This window comes from Fusarium redolens (assembly GCF_020744475.1).
Source record: "Fusarium redolens strain MPI-CAGE-AT-0023 chromosome Unknown BKA55scaffold_3, whole genome shotgun sequence".
In the NCBI taxonomy this organism is placed as follows: Eukaryota; Fungi; Ascomycota; class Sordariomycetes; order Hypocreales; family Nectriaceae; genus Fusarium; species Fusarium redolens.
The window spans coordinates 3,164,904-3,184,324 of NW_025763666.1; the positions used below are offsets into that span (position 1 = coordinate 3,164,904).

Genomic DNA, 19,421 nt, shown 5'->3' on the forward strand with positions numbered 1-19,421 from the left:
GAATTAGACCTGAGCCAAAAAATGTTCCCAGAAGAAAGTAATGTTCCTCATGCATTAGCGTTTGTAATTAGTCAATGGCTTATCGGCCCTTCTCTAGCGTCTCTACGAACTGACTTTATTCTCTCTACCGTTCCTCCCGTCTTTTCCGTTTCCCCCGATCTTCCCCGATTTTCCCGCTTCTTCCGTGTTTCAGGTTTCAAGTAAAGACAGTATGGAACCCCACTAGGACTACCTATTATACTGAAATAATCAAGTTATGTTTTAGCGAATACTCTACTTTAAAACATCAACAATTCTAGTAAGTCCTTCTGAGAGAGTTATTTTGTCAACTGAAAACACAAGCCTGAACCAGCCATTGGCTTCGGCTCCAAAACTAGCTCCCGGAGCTATGAAGACTTTTCGCTCGAGCAGTAGCTCCATCACCTGCTCTTCAGCGTGCAGAGGATCTTGTTCAGGATGGTTTCGACAGTAGGCCTCTCCGAGATTAGCCCACAAGAAGAAGCCTGCATTTGCCCCCCTTTCATAACGGATATCATGCTCTTTTGCCCACGTTGTCATCAACTTGTAACGTTCTTCAAGTTTTGTCTTGTTCTCGGCCAGGTAATTGTCAACCCAAGCATCGTCTTCAAATACATTGGCAAAGGCGTGATCAGCGAGAGAAGAGCTCATGCTATACAAGGCCCCTGGGACAAGTGCGCTGTGTAACGACGGGTTGTTCTGGGAGATAATGCTTCCGAGCCGAAGGCCGTTGGACCCAAAATCTTTTGAGACCCCCCATACTACGGTTATAAGAGACGGGTCAATAATACCCGTAGGGTCTATGGATAGACAAGAGGTGAAAGGCGGAGCTTGTGACTCGTCGTTTTTCCACGTTGATAAGGCATAGACTTCGTCGCTAACCAAGTGAAGTTGATGTCTTTGACAAAATCGCATGAGTTCAACCAGGGCGTCCTTGGAATAGCAGCGCCCAAGGGGGTTATGGGGGTTGCAGAGAAGAATACCGGCGACGTTCTTTCCACTGGCTTTGACTTCTTGTAGCCTGACCTCATATCTTTCGACGATATCGACGCAAAAGGGGTCAATTCCGTGGCATGGCACCTGGATGACCTCTGTATCAACGCGAAGGCCAAAGGTTGGAATAAAGGCGCGGAAAAAAGGCCTGGTGATGAGGAAACCATCCCCCTGATCTCCAACCGCCCAGCCGATATGTTCGATAGCTGCACTACAGCCGTTGGTGATGGTGATGTGATTCAAATCGATATCCTGATGGGGGTTCAAGTGTTTGTTGAGGAAATATGCAAGGGCAAGCTTCAAGCGTTTTGAACCAGTTGTACCGTCGCCATAGGTCAAAGTCTGCGGTTGAAGGGAGATGTTGTCAGCGATGTGCTTCAACAGCTCATCTTGCATAAGGACGTTTTCTGCCATGCCCAAGCTTACATAGCCGGAAGGGTTGGTTGTAGCATCCCAGTGGTTTGCCGTTACTTCCCATAGAAGAGAACCACCCTTGTTATCGGCCGTCGCTTGGCCACGTTTGGAGAGCTTCATAATGAGTAGGGAGCCGTTGGCGAGAGTCATGCAATAGAATAAGTACAGTTTCAATAAGCGAGACCTCTGCCGTGAATAAAGTTTTTAAATGGTTCTACCCTGTTCGGATGTTGCCGCAGAGATGGCGTCAGTTCGGTACCTACTTTTGCACCCATGGATGTTTGATATGCTAAAAGGGGAAACGAGGGAGAAGTGGGGAGACTAATGAGTTTAGAATTTGGCGCGCCGTGATTATTTAAACAAATGCTACAGCAAGTCTGCAGCAGCTAAGTCATTCCCGAAATCGGACTCAATCATGTCATCGCCGCTGCTGGTAGATCACGACACATCTTCTGTGCCAACAGACGGCGACGAACGCCATGCCCTTATAGATATCAATCCCTGTGGATTTTACATACGGCATCCTCCAAAGCCCCATGTACTAAATGATGCCATTACTCCAGATAACCTACTCTTCCAGACTATTCACATGGGAGCAGCGGTTGTAGACCCTTTCAAATGGACCCTTGTTGTTGATGGACTGGTGGAAAATCCCTTCTCCCTTTCGTTGGACCAGCTCAAGCGCCTACCCCAAGAATCCATCACCTCATTTCACGAGTGCTACGGCAGCCCAATCAAGGCTCCAGTGGAAGCAGTATGGCGGGTAGGCAATGTTATCTGGACTGGCGTCCCTCTTGCGTTCCTCATATCGCTTGCATCACCTCTCCCCGAAGCCCGTTTTGTGTGGTCTGACGGACTTGATCACGGAACGTTTGCTGGTGTCACGGCGGATCGCTACCAAAAAGACCTACCGTTAGATAAAGCCCAGAGCCCAGAAGTCTTGATAGCTTACAAGATGAATGGGGAAGCCTTGACGAAGGAGCGGGGAGGCCCGGTCAGGCTCGTTGTTCCTGGGTGGTTCGGCACCAACTCTACTAAATGGCTTTGTCGGTTGACGCTGGAGAACAGGAGGGCTGAAGGGCCATATACCACCACCTTCTACAACGAAGTCGATCCCGAAGACCCCAAAGGAATCACAAAACGGCCAGTTTGGAATGTTGAAGTCAACTCGGTCATTGTGCGTCCTGAACCCGAGGCTGTGATAGTAGGCCCAAAGGTGGTGATCGAAGGTTGGGCTTGGTGTTTTGAAGGGGTGAAAAATGTTGGCATTTCCTATGATAACGGTGAAACCTGGATTGCAACCCAGGTTGAGACCCGGATCGACTTTAGCTGGCAGAAATGGAATATTGAGCTGAGTCTTGCATCCGGCTCGTACTCAGTCATAGCCCAGGCGGAGTCAACGTCAGGTCAGACGCAACCGCTGTCCGGGAGGAGGAACCACGTCCATGCCGTTAGCTTTTCTGTATCTGGTTAGCCATCTGGGTGTTGATTGAGCGAGATTTAGGTAAGTCTCAAATGAGAATCTAGGTTTGCACCAGAAACCCTCGCGTTACTATATGTAGAGCTATAGAACATGCAATAAAAATAGTCCATGAATAATATCTTCAGGAGCATGAAACCGCATAATTAGTACGGCTGCATTAGTACACTGGCGGGCCGTCTAATTATCCAGTATGATAGCATCTGGCAGTTCATCATGCAGAACAAGGTGTATGTGGTTGAGAAGATATAGTAGCTAACCAGCGGGACATGAATGGCTCTGGTGAGGAGCCAAATTGAGGCTGATGGTGCTCGGCTCCAATGTCACTTTGATAGTCAGTAAAGCTATAAATACTGATTCGTTGCGCTAGAAACTGTGTCTCACCATTCGAGGATAGAGGTGGCCTAACAGAGTTTTAATATGGACTGATCTCGCGACTCGCGCTCCACCGTTTGTGAGAGGTTTAGTGTTCTTATCCATCTCAGGCCAAGGTCAAGTGGTCCCCTCATTGCAAGCCACAATTACTATAGAAATCTCCACCCTTAATAGCACCATCATAATTCTCATCGCATGTCGAGGTCTGCTCGTTAAAAGTTCCTTTCTACTATGCGTATCAGTATATAGATATATATACTTTGAAGATTCTGAACAGAGATACATATGCCCGAATAATACTTCGCAAAAACATCGGAAGTTAGAGGCCCAGCCGATATCCAGGCTGAGTCTACACTGCTGCGTGTGCAGCAGTTATGGCTGTCATGGTTTGTTCTATATATTAAGATCGAATGTCAGCCCAATAGTCCAAGGAAATATGGAGGTGATACCTACGCCAGGATAACTCTAGTAAGGCAACAAAAAACCAGGGATTGAATGCACAATATTGTGACGGTCAATTAATATCTGAGAATATTCGGTGAGACGAAGAAAGTTATGCTAAAAAGAGAAATTGGTCATAAGATACGAGGGCAGATATTTGTAATTTGGAAAACATTTCACCAAGTAAGAAGCATCATATACATGCTGGTCAAGCCAGTAACTAAACCTTCGGAGCATCCGAAAAGAGCGGTAATGAGAATGTTGCAGATCATAGTCATACATATCTTATTTCTCCAGATATTAAGGTTGGCGTGCCGAGTAAGTGGGCATCGGTCCATAACAGTGCAGTGGGAACCTCGATACGAGTTTGCATCATATTAATTGCCGAATACAACCAGCATCAGGGACACAAACACTTAAACTCTATAATCTTGGTATGTAAATGTCATGCAGACTATGAGCAACCAGTCAAGTACACGTGGCTTTGAAGGAAACAATTAGAATAATGCAAAATCTCCTCAAACCTAGGTAGAGAGGCATAAGAAAAGGAAGTTCATATGCATATCTGAGATTTCATCTATCTATTAGTTACAATTCCATAGCTAGCACCCAGAAGCTAGATAAAAGCTACAGATAAACGTTACTGGAGACTCTTCATCCCGCATTTACGCACTTTATCAGATCGCACGAGTCATTCAATCGTACGATTCGGTACTAGGCGGTATAACTGCGTTTACGAAGGTTGATTGTAATACGAACAAGGAAGTAAAAGTAATTAACAGCCCATTCACAATGTGACATACATAAGTTAGATATGCAAGAAGTTTGTTCGTACGCAACTGTCAAAAAGGTTTGTCTGCTACGAGCGTAGGGCAATTATACCCAGATATCGTAGTAAAGTCCCATTTTCTCGAGTTCAGACGCCGATGCTCCGGAGTTATGGAACAAGCCTTATTGGAACGGCAAGAGACGTTTACTGTCATCTATTCTTCGAGGTTTTGAACAGCTCTACACTATCTCTATCGTCCTTTCCCATGTATCCTGCTCAATCTTACATGCCTCACAATTCTCACCATGGCTTCTGTCGTCAACTTTAGGTTTTGAGGCGATGTATAGCCCAACTCTTGAAAACTCTCCCGGATTCGCAGTCGGCTGAAGTGCCAGACCCAGCCTCATGCTGTCTAATCCATTAGTTGCATGTGCAAGCTCAAAGCAAAACACTTCCAGCTGTTTCTCCTGAACATCATCAGGTAAGATGAATTGAGAATGTCCTTCATTACCAGCTGGCTCATCTTCTACCACACAGACGACTGGTCGAGGTTTGCGTGACGTCAGTCCGCGTAAGCGGATCTTTCCACTTTTTACGGCACCGCAAGGCAGTTTGGGATCAGCAAGCTGAATGTCGACTGAGAGAACTCTTGCTGCTGAAGCGAAGGAATCACAATCTTCAAGCCATTCGACATGTTCCAGAACAGATGTCCAGGACCATGACGGGGCGGAACCACATGCCTTCCCACGAACTGGTGGTTTGACGAACCACAGTAGGTCGGCAAGCAAGCTTGGCTTCCAGAGACCTGCTACGTAATCCGATGTATTAAACAAGGATCCGGATTTGGCAAAGCTTTCCGCCACAGCAGCGATCGCAATAGGTCTGTCTTCTGAGTTGCTTAGAAGGCGCTTGGAATAATCTGTAACTACCGAGTTCCAACGACCCAGAGAAAAATCCTCAAATACGGCAGGTTGATTGTATACGTTGTACTCTTCTTCCTGTGATATGCAACAATCGAAATACTTGCAGTGCCATTCCATGGCATGGGTTGTGAAACGTAGAGAACGAGAAGATAATAATTGCTCTTGAAAGATCCAAGCTCGACTCTCGCTTGGTTCTGCTTGAAGTGGATTCCAATCTGTGCTACCCTTTTCGACGATTTGAGCGACGTGGTAGTCGTCTTTCAGTCGAATTGGTAAAGCCACGCCAGGCGTAAAAGGTTTTCGCTCGTGGAGAAAGCCTTCATTGGCTGAGATGGCACAAGAGGCAGAGATGGTCAGAATGGCTCCTTGGTATATGCCGGCCATTTTACGCAGCTCCCGGTCTTTGTCAGTCTCTTTGACAGCATCCTCGGATTCGTCCTCTGTTTGAATGATGCAGATAGAGTCAACCCAAAGATAGGGGATATGCATCTGTCGGCAGACATGTATTGCATCCCGAATAGTCAAGGGAAGATGATCGATTGCAAGCTGCTTATAACGGTCTTCGACGTTGAGATAAGTCGTTTGAGCGTCCTGTGACCCGCCCCAGCAGTATGATAGAGCAGCCCAGACTGGGTCTTTAACGGTATTAGTGTCGACAAGTCGCACTTCCTTAGCGTCTGACGATACGTCGAGTAAGCGAGAAGGTGCCGACCCGGTCTGCTTGCAAGCACTATGCTCGTCGAGGCATTTGTTGAGCAACTGCCTGGCCCGTGAGAATGTCAGGTCTGAGTCTATGCAAGAGTGAATAATGGCACCGCAAGATCCAGGACTTGACAGCAAAGATCGTGTCTCTAGATATAATCTTAGCTTATCTGCGTGAAGCTTAGCTTGGATCATACCCTTGTTCAACCTGATCTCGAACTCTTCAGGTACTACTATGTTCCCGACGCATTTCCAAGAATCAAGATCGATATCAACTTTCATGCCCATCCATAGGCCCATTTCCGCGTCGGTGACTTCAGGAACCCAGACAGCAAATTGTTTGAAGAACAGACAACCGGTAGCAGCGGCGGTGACGATATAGTACTCGGAGAACTTATAGTGACACGATGTCGGGGTTCTTGCATATTGCACATTTCCAAAGTGGTCCATTGACGTGTAACTGAGCTCAGAGGGCTCTATGTAGTTGGAATTGTGGTTTTTGCGGCCTGTTATGTCCGGCAGAGCTAGATCAATAACGATCGCTTGGCAGTAAGAACATGATTCAAGGCCGTAATTGAGCGCTGTCTCAATGAACCTTGTAGAACATGCTATATCCATATTTCCGTGAGAGGCTAAAAATTGCGGCATATGCTGATGAAAGTATTTTAGAGGAGCAGGATGACCTTTACTATGTCTTGGCTGAACAGTACAGTCAGAATATGAAGTTATGCATATATGAGGGATTAATGCAATTCTAGGTTAATTCGTTCGGTGGAGATTGCGATGTGGGCCCATCTGGTTTCTAAATTTTACCTCTGAAACTGTCGAACTTGGCTAATGGAGTGCCCATCCTGACATAATCGGCAGACACCGTGCCTTTCTATCTTTACAATTATTTATGGTTTTGTTGTACTTAATATTTAGAACTTATTAATAAGAAATAAATACGATATGCTGCTATTTATCATTACTAATAACTATTTATTAATACAGCTAGTAAGCTAAGGTCCAAAATGAACATATGAAACCCATGAGGTCTCCAATTTAGGTTCTTTCTTCGACAGCACCGCATCCCGTTCCTTCTGTAGGTACAAATCAGTAGCCTGGTTTTCGTTTGTATCGTGTCTGCCAGAGCCGTCATTAAGTCCCTCATGGTAACATAAGTCTCCTCGAAAGTGCTCTAATGTCAAGTGACGATCACGTAAAGATCGCACAGCTCGATGAAGGGCTTGACAAACCGTAAGATCAGACATGCCGCCGTCGCAGATAATCTCATAAAATACCCTTGCTACATCGACACAATGCTCATCGACTCCGGACCCCCATGCGACATCATCGACCCAATTTCGACCTTTGCGCGCGTTATGATGACGTTTTTAGTGGAAGCAGTTCCACCAGTTCTGTGTCTCCTGAACAAACGATTATTGCTTATCTGTAGAGGACCACCTAGGAACATCAAGATAAATTATTCATATTTTGGTTGGGTTCTTTTTGACCCTCTGATGGAACCAGTTCAAGGATCATGATGACGAAATTGTGATGTGGCAAAGTTGTGAGGTTAGACTCTAATCTAACTAGGGGCTGCGCTTTTGCTTTTGCTTGGACCTCTACCTGCGCACAGAAGATGACTGCGTATATCATCTATGGCACACGAATATACGCACGGACCCGTTTGCGTGTGTTTTGAAATATGCGAGGAACTGAGGAGTAGACAATCTGACACAAACACACACGGAAATTTCATACGCTCGATTGGTCAGCAATTGATCCCAACAGGCGCCAGGTTCTGTGTGGTGATTATAAGCTCTCAGCCACAGGTCTCAACTGCAAATAACACATCTCCAACAGGCGCTATTGAACCCTGGCAACCGGTTGTTCCTGCGAGCAATATGGTTTCACATGGCGAGCTCTACGGCTGATGCAAGCGTTGCTGTCAATGTCTTTTTCTGCTGTATAAAGAACCTGCATTAACCGGCCGTTGAATAGAATAGAAACGTGGGATCTGACAGTAATCGAGAAAGGAAGACAAGATGCAATACGTGTAATAAGTAAATTTCTTCAGACTCTTGACTCCTAAGATCCGCCAATTACACCACTGGCGGACAAACTCGACGAAAGGTTTTATAGATGACAATATTCCATGCCGCTGCAGAGACGGCACAGGCTTAGTGAGTGTCTGGGTAATTTCACATGCTTTGTGGCAGTTTTTTTTTTACGCCATTTGAAATTACTAACTTAAGGGTGCGAAAAAAAGCTTACGGTCGCACTCATCACAAGCTTGGGCGTTTCAGAAGTCCGTATCTGATGGCCCCCGGTCCCGAGCACGATATAATTTATGATCTAGTACAAGCGATAGGTATGCCCTTCTGGCGGCGCATCTGACCACCAAGTAGTCCCAACAAGTTCAAGTCTTTGGCTTAGCAACCCGGCCATATGAGAGGCTTTCTGATGCAAACCCAAAATTAAAAGACCCGATGGAAAGAGATCATGAATGACGGTTTGGTCCTAATTGCAACCTGGTCCTTAAATCACAATTAAATCTTTACCCACTTTAGGTTAGTCTACCTGGCTTGTCTTGCGGTAGTAATCCTCGTCTGATGGTGGGCAGGGTAATCATCCAGCGGGATGTGCATCTTGCAATCCCAAAATGGCTTCCGGCTTTGTAATAAGTGACCAATTCATCTTAATTAAATCCCATGGCGTACTCAGACTCTCCTAGCAACCATAATTGACCAGACGCAATGCTACCGAGCCTCCAAACTCTGTAGGCTATGGCCTCGTTTGTAGGTCCTAGTTAAGAGCCTTTGCCCCCGTCGCGTTATGCTACACTCTACCAAATAAGTATCCACACTCTCTTGCACGGTGTCAGTAACTTGTCATTGCTCGTCTATGTTCTTTGAGCTCATCATGACTTCCTATGAGTTGCTTCGTGAGTATCAGGATCATATTGTGCCCCAGAGCTACAATGCTGGCTTCGTCATTCTTAGCTACATTGTCAGCCTGGTCGGCGCGGGCTCAAGTCTTGAGCTTATGAGCAGACGAACCGGCTTCAGAGGCCTATTCAATCAGTATGTTCACGTTTTTGTGATTCTGAAAGCCACATGTTATTTCTCTGAATCATCGCGCTGACCAAATAAGCTTGCTACTCGTGAGCTCCGCCGTCACCATGGGCGGAGTAGCCATCTGGTGTATGGTGAGTTACAACAATATCCATCTGGATCACGTAGCCCTTGAATGCTCACGATCTGGTCTTTAACTAGCATTTCACTGGAAATAGAGCTATCCATCTTGCCAACGGAGAACCCGAGATGCAAGTAGCCTATTCGAAGGGCTTTACGGCTCTATCCTTCTTTATTCCTATCCTCGTCTTGCTGTCTGCATTTCTAGCAATCGGCACCAATAGTGCTATTTCCTGGTGGAGAGTCATCGCTGGCGGCGTTCTCTGCGGCGTTTCTATCTGCGGTATGCACTATCTCGGGAATATATCTATTAAGAACTATACCTGTGTATATCAGCCAGCCTACGTCGTCGGATCCGCTATTATCGCCGTTGTTGCCAGTAACGCTGCCCTTTTAATGTTATTTGTCTTTAAGGTTATGTGGACAAATTCGTGGCGGAGGCGAGCTATCTCGGCTGCGGTCCTTGCAAGTGCTGTATCAGGGATGCACTGGTGTGCCGCTGCTGGAACTCGTTATCGTTTCAGAAATGCCAAGTCAGAGGGCAACGAGCCACCTAAAGCTGCAAATATTGTCGTGGCTATCTGTTTGGTCAGTAAGAATATTCAGTTGACAATATGAAGGGTATGGCTGATCCAGAATAGACTCTCGGTGCCTGTTTTATCATTGTCATATCAACCATTATTCGCATAAGGAACTTGAGAAAGTCCGCCTTTCGAGCGCAGCAAGTCACATTGGGAACAGCTGTCTTCGACAAAGGCGGAAGGATTCTCGTCGACCCCGATGGACTAATTCCCAGTACTGTTATCACTGATTCATTTTTGGAAAAGGTAGATATATATACTCTGACACATCCTGGACGGCCCTCGGCTCACTTTACCAGCATACCAAAGACGGCTTTAGTATCAGACACCCAATCTTCCAGTGGATGTTCCTGGCATCAAGAAACTGGAGTATTATCTCGAGCCTTGTTGGCGGTATGAGGCAGCACGTGTTACAGTTGCCTCATTCAAGCACTCATAAAGACGGACGATGTGGCATTCAGCTCCTTAACGAGTATGGAGAGATGATTGAGAATTACGACATCATTTTTAGGGAACTTTTCTGTCTTGCCGCAGCGGAACTTGCGGGCCGGTTCCATGAGGATTTGACCTCGGTAGGTGTCTTGTGGGATGAGATTCTCCCTACAGGTCCAGTTGGCCAGTGGCCACGACCCCAGTCTCGCATGAGTTCTCGTCTAAGTCTTTCTTGGGGAATGGTAGACGGTCAGGAGGACAACAAAAGTGGCCCTGATGTAGAAAGGGGGCTCAACGCTCGGCAGCAGGTCTTTGGACGCGGCTTGTTGATGCTGTTGGCTCGCCGCGTTGATTCGGATCAGGACGCTGAGCGTTTTATATCAGCTGGTTATCGTTTCGCCGAGCTTCATCAGGTCAGCAACATCATTAGGTCGGGCATGCAGATTCAGAGTACCGAGTTTGAGACGAAACTCCGTTCCATGTCTACATACGCAACCAAGCACAACGAGGCACCCTCAGGTGTTCATATAGGATTCTTCGCCATCCGAGCCTCCGTCAGATCCGGGTTCGATATTCTGGTACAGAAAGACGCCAGAAATCTTCTCCCATCTATGGCTCTTCCACTTAAGACACTTGAGAACTGGCATTTACAGTTCCTCAAGCGGTTTGGAGACATGTCAGTTTCTAAAATACTTCAAAGTCTGAACGAGACGTCGGTGTGTCAAAGCGCTCAGGAGAGCGAGTTTGCGGCTCAACTATCAGAGACCATCAAAGCCTTATGCGAATCGATTCAAGAGCCACTCTTTGAAGACGCAGCACTCACGTCTACGATATCCTGTGCACCCTGCCGAGACAACGAAGAATGGGGGCAATCGACCATGATTGTGATGCGGCTGATGATTCCCATCCACTCGGTGCTGTCTAGTACCAACTGTGAATTTATACCTCTTAGCTTCTTCAAGATACGCCAGGCGCCAGCACAATTCCAGCACGAGTTTATACAAGGGGTACACCAAAGGTTCGAACATATTGTCAAGTTGGGGGATAGTGGTGAAGTATCGCAAGGCAGCGGATCCGGCTTCTCATTCAGGTTCTGGTCATTTAGACGGTCTAACCTTTCAGCGGTCAAAATACTAAACGGCAATACTATGGCAATGGGGAATGAACGACGACGCTTGTCCGCTGATTCAGCGAAATCCAGTTCGACTGTCAATCTTAACCCGTCTGGCCACGTCAATCGAGTCCGACCAATGTCTTTGACAGAGGATCTGGGAATAGGCCAAGCTCATGAAGATTCACGACCGGACCAGCTGTTGTGTAGAGGTGCCACTAGCGTAAAGGAAATCTTGGTCAATGGTGAAGAAAGCAAACAGAAATCAGAGCAATGCGCCCGATCAGAAGGCTCATGCAAGCTCACGATCCCAGCGAATAACCCAAAGACGCCACCGGCAATAGACATTGAGCTCCAGGTGATAGGTCACTGTGAAACCAACGCGCAGGCGGGCCCACAGATCTCTAGCAAAGTCGGGCCTCTTAAGGGCCTAGTGAGCAATGCGTTGTCGTTTGTGGATATTCTGTTTGTCGAAACTATTGAGCGCCGCTAGAAAGGGGCACTAGGGCAGTCAAGCGGTTAATTACGCTGGCGCAAATTATATAGATATCACCTAGGCAGATAAATAAGATCTATTAAGGAATGCCCGATAATTTTTATCTTCATCAGTAATAAAGAGTTAGCCTTATATAGTTTAAAGACTTATCCCTAATATTAAAATTAATAAGTAATACTAGCTATTACTTAGTGGTCCTTAATAAGAAAACATATTTAGTTATAATATCTCCTTAATATATCTTAGGAGCCTAAAGCGTTAAGTAAATTAAAGAAAAGCGAGAAAATGCCTATAAAAAGTCTTAACCTAAAATTATATTAAAGCCACTTACTAAAATAAAGGCTTATACTCTAGAGATATTAACACAATAAGCGACATTTTGCATCTTATCAGATGAGTTACCCCACCTTTTTTATACAAGGAGTCTTCAAAGCCGTTGTCAAGGTCGTATGTGCCAGCCTCCTGGGACACACCGTCGTGAGGCTCGATCACTTAGATCTCGAGAAGAAAAAGTTTTTGGCAAACTTGAACATGATGCTCTTTACGCCATGTCTGAGTAAGTTGATGCACACCCCTGCATTTATCACAAGCAAGGCTATTGACTACGGCACCTCTCAGTTTTTACAAAACTTGCCTCTCGACTCACAACCGACAAGCTTTCCGAGCTTGCGATTATCCCGGTTATCTTTTTCATACAGACGTTTGTTTCTTGGGGTATTTCTGTTATAGTCGGCAGGCTGTTTGGCTTTAGCAGACGATCTGCCAATTTCATAACGGCCGTGGGCGTTTTCGGCAATTCTAACTCGCTTCCTATTTCCCTGGTCCTCTTGGTGTCGCAAACCATCAAAGAACTACACCGGGATAGAATTCCTGAAGATAATAATGAAGAAGTTGGTGCACGAGGTATTCTGTACCTGCTCATCTTTCAGCAGCTCGGTCAATTTGTTCGCTGGAGCAGGGGATACCACGGAGGAGGGCCAATTCCGCCATGAAGAAGGCGACGAGCATGGAACCCAGTCTCTTATAGGTGCAGCCAACGGAGGCTTGGATTCCAATGATGATCGCCGTAATATCGACTCTCAAGGCTTTGATCCCGTTGGGTGCACACCCGTTGCCAATACCTCGAAGGTTCCTTTAACGATTTTTAGCGATGAGAACATCAAGATGAACTTTTTGAGGGACAGTGGATCGTCAAGCGCCGACATATACTATTTCCCTCGCATCCGCCCCATTAAGAACCAGGAGTCGAACAGATTCCTTGCAACGGTCAAGGCTAGGTTCGGTCTTTGGAAGAGCATAACTTTGGAACCCCTCGAGCATTGGTATGAAAGTTTGCCTTATCCTATCCAGTACTCGTTGAGCTTGTCGAAGAGAACTGGGAGGAAGTGCATCAACTTCATCTGGGAATTCATAAACCCACCCCTCTGGGCCATGCTAATTGCCATTCTTACTGGATCCATCCGCTCTCTTCAGAGATTCTTCTTTGAGGATGGTTCCTTGGTCCAGAATAGCATAACCACTGCCATCCGCTCTAGTGGCAACGTCGCGGTTACGTTGATTTTGGTAGTCCTAGGCGCCAACTTGGCACGCAACACCATGCCCACGGACGAGACTCAGGATCCCGAAGAAAAGCGATATGGAAACAAGCTCCTGATCGCCTCGCTCATCTCCCGAATGTTGCTGCCCACCATCACCATGGCTCCGATTCTGGCGCTGATGGCCAAGTACCTACCGATTAGTATCCTCAACGACCCCATCTTCGTGGTCGTCTGCTTCTTGCTCGCCGGCGCGCCTAGCGCTCTTGAACTGGCGCAGATTTGTCAGATCAATAGCATTTTTGTGACGACCATAGGAAGGGTTCTGTTTCAAAGCTACGTTATTTGGTAAGTCACATGCAACAGTCCCGCCCTCAGTATACATCACTTTGATGCTAGTTACTGATACGTGCTTTAGGATTTTCCCTTCCACACTTGCCCTCGTGATACTGGCGCTTGGGGTCGTTGAATGGTCTAAGTAGTCGTTTGAACTCAAGTACTTGAAACGAATATCACACGTGAAAAGGCGCTTTTGTGGCAACCTCGGCACACCGAAATTAGTTGAGTCGTTGTGTGGGCTTTTTTCAGGCTGCTGCCATCGGCGTTAAGAGCGAAGTTGGTTAGAACATCGTGCTAGCCACTGAATATAACAATATGGGTCAAAAATACGATAATAATTGAGATTCGCCCACTGGGAGCGTCACGGAATCGAGAAGCCGATGAGAAGCCTCTTAGCTTTGCAAAGGGGGGAGACCATCCCCAAGGAGGGCAAGCCGCATGAGAAAGAACTAGAGATGAGAAGACCATTTTTATCCTGGACCTCGCTGGGCGCCCTGCTTTGTCGCCAGCCCAAATCCTGGCCACAGCCATTATTTCCATATCAGAAATGTCTATGCCGGTCATGTTTTGCTGAGCAATACTCTCATATGCCACCCGGGATAGCGTTGTGGACTCGCCGAGCGACGAGGGGGAGTTCGCTGTCATGGTCATACTGCGTAGTCAAAGAAGAAACGACGGGGTTGGCGACAGTTTGATCTGCAGAAAGTGAAGATGATGTGGTTGGATCTTCGGTTGAGGTTTTGGTGACAGACAGTGATGCCGGGCTTTGGTCATGGCGCTGCTGTCCTGAGGGCTGATTGACGGGTCTCGAGGGACAGTGACAGCATCCTTGTTCACCCAGGCCGCCACCCAAGAGTCCGGGTTCTTCAACTGACAATGGTTGTTAAATGATCGTTTGGTCCGATTCGCTGGATGGTTCCGGCGCAGAATCATCGAACTGACCACTAATGGCATATGCGGTGTCTCGTGCGGCAAGGATAATTAAGCAATACCCTTAAGCAATGGGTCCGAAGTGAGGCACCGCGATCAGTGTCGATCCGCGAGACTACGGCTGTTCGCCGGACCCCGCTAGCCGGAGTCGTTTAAACGACTACAACAGTGTAGGATATAATCAAATCGGATCAGATCAGATCAAAGGTGTGAACTGAGAGAAAGCAGGGAACTGAATGATAGAATGCGACAGGGAGAAACAACTTTAGTTCCTCTCATCTACAGACTCAAGATACCGATGCCAGCGACTGGGCCCACGACGTAGACTCGTTTCCCTACTTTTCCAAACTGGACCTTACCGTTAGTATTTGGCTACGTATGCTATGCAAGGTCATACAATGCTCATCGGAGGAAGATGTCCATGATTCCGACCCATCCCCAAACGAGACCAACCCACGGCCTTGTTATTTTTCTTTCTCACCACATACTTGTTGCAATACGAATATATCACCGATTCCATAGATTAACCAGATACAATCTATAGAACACTTTATTAAACCACGTTCGGTCATAAACGTCTCCTCGACGGCTTCCAGTACCTCTCAGCATGGCAGCGGCACGGGTTCATATTAAGTTATCAATTACCTCTTTTGAGGGAATAATCTTCTATGTCTCCTTCTCAGGTTTTATGCTTCTCGTCGGGCTGCTATTGGTCTTTCTGAGAGGGTAGGGAAATTCTTCGGCATGCCATTATGTATTCGTCTTCTACTCTAGATTCGAGATTCGGGATCCACCAAATTAGAATCCATTTATAGAATGCATAACGTTCTGGGATAAAGGAAAGGATGCTGTGAGGAAAGGTTCCAAAGAGATCATGATGAGCGTTAGGACAACGGGGTCCACCACCACTTGAGTTAGGGAGGGTAATATATAGCATAGAGATGAAATATGGATGTGTAGGGGCCAAGAAGCCCCTTCCTTGCTGTGGCCACCCTGAGTCTCAATGGTTGTCATTCAATTATCATTGGCCACCGGAGCAAACGGGCTTGAGTAGGGACCATAGGCTCCTAGTGATACCGTTATTTGACGATTAGAGGCTTTTGTGTTTAGAACTATCTGCCGGTTCGTTACTGGTGGCGAAATAAAGGGTTCGTCGATCTTTCTAGGGTAGACTACATAACGATAAATGCAGGCCTTGAGTCGGGTAAGATATACAGTTGGCGAGGTTGCACTAAGAAAGATGGGACTGGCCACGCTTCCTAAGGTCAATTCGAGCAAAAGAGCAATGATTATAAGCCTCACCCTGCTAACTGATAGCATCTCCTGTTAATCAAACGTAGCGTTATTAAGTAGAAATTTTATCGTTTTTATAGTGTAAGATTGAGGAATGGGGAATGTAAATGGTTCTGCGAATAAGAGGCTGAATGCACCACGATGCAGTACTTGTGTACATTCAGAGTACATGACATCCGCGACCTGCTATCGTCTTGGACGCTCTCACCCCGATTGCCCTCAGTCTTCCGTCTTACAGGGTAACGAAGTGGGATCATCCATTACCACGCCAAATAAGCTGACGCGTCCGTTCTGCGAGCTAGTGAATCTGCTTACGTTTTAGCAAAGTGTTCGCAACATCGCATGTCTGGCCAATTATGAGGAAGGCTGCGTATCTTCAACTGCACGGCGTGTTGAAACCTGCCACGGCGCAACCCGCTGCTTGGGCTCTGGTGTAACTTACTTCTTTTGTAAACTGCCCCCCCCCCCAATCACTGACGATCGGCTTGGCTTGGTAGCAGGAGGGGCAGAGCAGAGGTTTGATGGCGTCTCGGACTCTCTTGATGCTCTTGGAGGAGGCGCGATGTAATAATTCTTTCTTGGGAGTTTGATCTTGGAGAGCCTTACGCCACGCCAGCCAGGGATAAGCGCCTAACGGAGACCTGAAACATAGACTTCGGGATACCCATCCGTCATTACTACAGACTTTCGTGGCAGAGCCCATACCCCATGCTTAGTTGATGCCAAGCTTTGTTAATACGAATGCCGAGACTGGCACCAGGACGTCTCCCGTGGATATGCAGTAGCCTCTCTTTGCCCGCCCTTTACCACAATTTGCGTGATCATCGGGGTCAGATATCCAATCATGTTTCTTAAAAACAGGTGAGGTATTGCACAAAAGCATTCAAGATGTAGAACAGGGACCGTCGGACCATCTTCGCTAATGCCAGGCACCATATTTCCCCTCATTCACGCAGTGACGATCTGTGTCTTAGGCCACGCATGATCTCCACGAGTATCAGGAAATAACAGTACTTAGTGATCGAGCTATGTGCCCAAGTAAGTCTTTGGGCTAGAATACCGCGCTCTTTAGATATCAGTTAATCAACAGACTACTACTACTCATTATCGTTTACCTAACCTTAGATTCTTTCAGCACGCTAGGTGCGACAATATGTCTCTGTCATGCGGAGGTGGCAAGTCGAATTGCATCAAAGGAAGGGCGCAGAGATGGTGGCCTGGCATGTCACTACGTTCTCATTAATGGATGTCCAATACCGGTATCAGCTCTGATATACGTAAGCATTCGCCGCGCTTCCCGAACTTTATTCTGGGTTACCGTGAAATATTCGCCGCAGTTGAGGCGACAGATGTGATCAAATCCCGGTCTATGACGAGAGCAAGGAACAAGAGCTCGTCATCACTGAAGGACAAATGACATTACGTCATTTGACGCAGAGAGACTAATCCGAGTCAGATGCGTTGGTAAATTCCAGAGTTGTCTGATTAGAAAATTTAGAAAACCTTTTATAATATCATGAATTACTCTTTAACTGATATTGATTCACAAAATATGAAGACCTTCCTAAGCACTCTAATTCTCAAGATCCTCATCCTAACGATACGCAGAGACATAGCAGTCGTCGGCAAACCGACTACTTCGATCTTCCTAAAGCCAGGCGTGGAAACCGTCAGTGATATTCAAGCAACCATTCCACGGGCAATTGAAGAGTCGACTGTACCAGGGGTAGGATTCAATCGTATTTTTCAGATATGGCTGGAGAATGTCAATTTCGAGGTATGTGCCAGTTCTGGGCTGTTGGGACGGTAGGTTGTAAAGGTCCTATAGGACAGGCTTATATATCAGTGACAGACAGCAGCTGGTAATAAGGACATGCGCTGGCTCGCCGAGCACGGTGTTCTGCTCGAGAATTACTACGCAGGTGAGATACTAAGCTCTCAAGTTACCGCGCTGCAATTAACACTTCTTGCAGTCACCCACCCATCGCAACCCAACTATGTTGCCGCCGTGGGAGGCGACACATTTGGTTTACAGAACGACCGCTACCATCGCATCCCGGCTAACGTCTCTACCGTCATTGAACTCCTCGACACTAAGCAGATCTCCTGGGCTGAGTATCAAGAGAACTTTTCGTACAGTGGCGTCCAAGGAGCTAATGGCGATGGGTATGTGAGCAAGCATAATCCACTGTCCTCTTACGATATTATCTCAAGAAATGCCACCCGCATGGCTCGGATCAAGAATTTCACCAGCTTCGAAAAAGATTTGGCGGGTAGGAACCTCCCTCAATGGGCATTCTTCACACCAAATATTCGCGATGATGGGCACGACACTGGGCTTGCCTTTGCAGGCAGATGGCTCCATAAGTGGCTTGGCCCCCTTATGGAGAATGAGTACTTTATGAACAGGACTCTCATAGTGGTCACCTTTGATGAGGCTAAACAGGATGACATTCCTAATAAGGTATTCACGGTTCTCCTCGGAGGCGCCATTCACCCCTCCCTACACGGCACGACAGACAGCATGTACTACAACCACTATTCCATGCTGTCTACCATATCGGTGAACTGGGATCTCCCCTCGCTCGGCCGCTGGGACTGCGATGCTAATGTGTTCTCTGTCCTGGCTAATAAAGTGGGCTACAAGAACACCGACATCTCGTACCAAGGCTTGTCGTGGAGTGAATCCTACCCCGGGCCGCTTAACGATGTACAAGAACTGCCCGGATGGTGGCCGAAACCTGACACGGAAGCCAAGTGCGCAGCCGGCAGAGGCGTCTTGGGATCTGTGAAGTCACTGTGGGGAAGGTCTGGGGGTCGTACAACTACACTAATGTTTATCCCTATGACGACAATTACCAAGCCACCAAGGGGTGTATTCCGGCTGTTGGGGTTAATGATGCTTCTTCATCGATTAGCCCATGCAATGCCGTGCCGAGTCAAACTGGTTCCGCTGGCAGAAGCAAAAACAGCGGTTCTCTAACAAAGACTGTCCCTATGTCCTTAACACCACTGCTGTTGGGTATCGCTATAGCTGCGCTTTCGTGACCTAGGATAGCTTATCTAGGCTAAAGTCTCGGCTGAGATTATAGAGGCGAAACAATAAAAGGGAGCATTCGTATTGGCGTTTCCTCACGTCACGGCCACACTGTATAATAGGCTTCCCGGCCTCGCAGGGTTTACTGAGGAGTTCTTCCCTCCTGTAACTACCTCATGGGACTCAATTGCTTATTCTGCAGTAGCTCATCATTTCTCACGCAGTCAGGGCTGGATTTCTTCCCTCCCACTTTCCCTTTATAAATGGAACCTACTGCAATAATTAAACACATTGCCTCCCTACAGGGGAGCGCGGACGGGGCCTATAATAACATCTAAACTAGTATACAATACTTTATATAGAACTTGTTTTA

General features: G+C 46.9%; 7 protein-coding genes across 7 annotated transcripts; 4 read left to right on the top strand and 3 right to left on the bottom strand.

Annotated features, from left to right (window-relative positions):
- Nucleotides 1-273: 273 nt before the first annotated feature.
- Nucleotides 274-1,545, bottom strand: BKA55DRAFT_590942 (pyridoxal phosphate-dependent transferase; the record flags this gene model as incomplete). The annotated part of the gene is made up of 1 exon (XM_046195166.1): nucleotides 274-1,545. The coding sequence occupies one exon, from the start codon at nucleotides 1,543-1,545 to the stop codon at nucleotides 274-276; it is 1,272 nt and encodes a 423-aa protein (XP_046054464.1).
- Nucleotides 1,546-1,827: 282 nt separating this feature from the next.
- BKA55DRAFT_559447 (Oxidoreductase, molybdopterin-binding domain-containing protein) lies at nucleotides 1,828-3,012 on the top strand. Its single transcript, XM_046191978.1, has one exon. The coding sequence runs from the start codon at nucleotides 1,841-1,843 to the stop codon at nucleotides 2,897-2,899; it is 1,059 nt and encodes a 352-aa protein (XP_046054465.1). The 5' UTR covers nucleotides 1,828-1,840; the 3' UTR covers nucleotides 2,900-3,012.
- A 1,717-nt stretch (nucleotides 3,013-4,729) lies between these two features.
- Nucleotides 4,730-6,733, bottom strand: BKA55DRAFT_502768 (heterokaryon incompatibility protein-domain-containing protein; the record flags this gene model as incomplete). Its single annotated transcript, XM_046186950.1, has 3 exons — nucleotides 4,730-5,596; nucleotides 5,660-6,280; nucleotides 6,350-6,733. The coding sequence occupies 3 exons, from the start codon at nucleotides 6,731-6,733 to the stop codon at nucleotides 4,730-4,732; spliced, it is 1,872 nt and encodes a 623-aa protein (XP_046054466.1).
- A 2,289-nt stretch (nucleotides 6,734-9,022) lies between these two features.
- BKA55DRAFT_502162 (uncharacterized protein) lies at nucleotides 9,023-11,911 on the top strand (the record flags this gene model as incomplete). Its single annotated transcript, XM_046186901.1, has 5 exons — nucleotides 9,023-9,183; nucleotides 9,254-9,308; nucleotides 9,376-9,882; nucleotides 9,936-10,121; nucleotides 10,175-11,911. The coding sequence occupies 5 exons, from the start codon at nucleotides 9,023-9,025 to the stop codon at nucleotides 11,909-11,911; spliced, it is 2,646 nt and encodes an 881-aa protein (XP_046054467.1).
- A 396-nt stretch (nucleotides 11,912-12,307) lies between these two features.
- On the top strand, nucleotides 12,308-13,931 carry BKA55DRAFT_719404 (membrane transport protein-domain-containing protein; the record flags this gene model as incomplete). The annotated part of the gene is made up of 4 exons (XM_046200963.1): nucleotides 12,308-12,470; nucleotides 12,533-12,817; nucleotides 12,873-13,797; nucleotides 13,868-13,931. 4 exons carry the CDS (start codon nucleotides 12,308-12,310, stop codon nucleotides 13,929-13,931), a joined length of 1,437 nt encoding a protein of 478 aa, XP_046054468.1.
- Nucleotides 13,932-14,090: 159 nt separating this feature from the next.
- On the bottom strand, nucleotides 14,091-14,767 carry BKA55DRAFT_719407 (uncharacterized protein; the record flags this gene model as incomplete). Its single annotated transcript, XM_046200964.1, has 1 exon — nucleotides 14,091-14,767. A coding segment is annotated over exon 1 (349 nt), but the record flags the coding sequence as incomplete, so codon positions are not given.
- A 2,751-nt stretch (nucleotides 14,768-17,518) lies between these two features.
- On the top strand, nucleotides 17,519-19,059 carry BKA55DRAFT_661035 (phosphoesterase family-domain-containing protein; the record flags this gene model as incomplete). The annotated part of the gene is made up of 4 exons (XM_046197570.1): nucleotides 17,519-17,788; nucleotides 17,864-17,933; nucleotides 17,985-18,830; nucleotides 18,875-19,059. Exons 1-4 carry the CDS (start codon nucleotides 17,528-17,530, stop codon nucleotides 19,057-19,059), a joined length of 1,362 nt encoding a protein of 453 aa, XP_046054470.1. The 5' UTR covers nucleotides 17,519-17,527.
- Nucleotides 19,060-19,421: the final 362 nt, after the last annotated feature.

What these genes read in the sequence shown, in the direction of transcription:
- BKA55DRAFT_559447 (XM_046191978.1), top strand. Translation starts at nt 1,841, where the DNA reads ATGTCATCGCCGCTGCTGGTAGATCACGACACATCTTCTGTGCCAACA.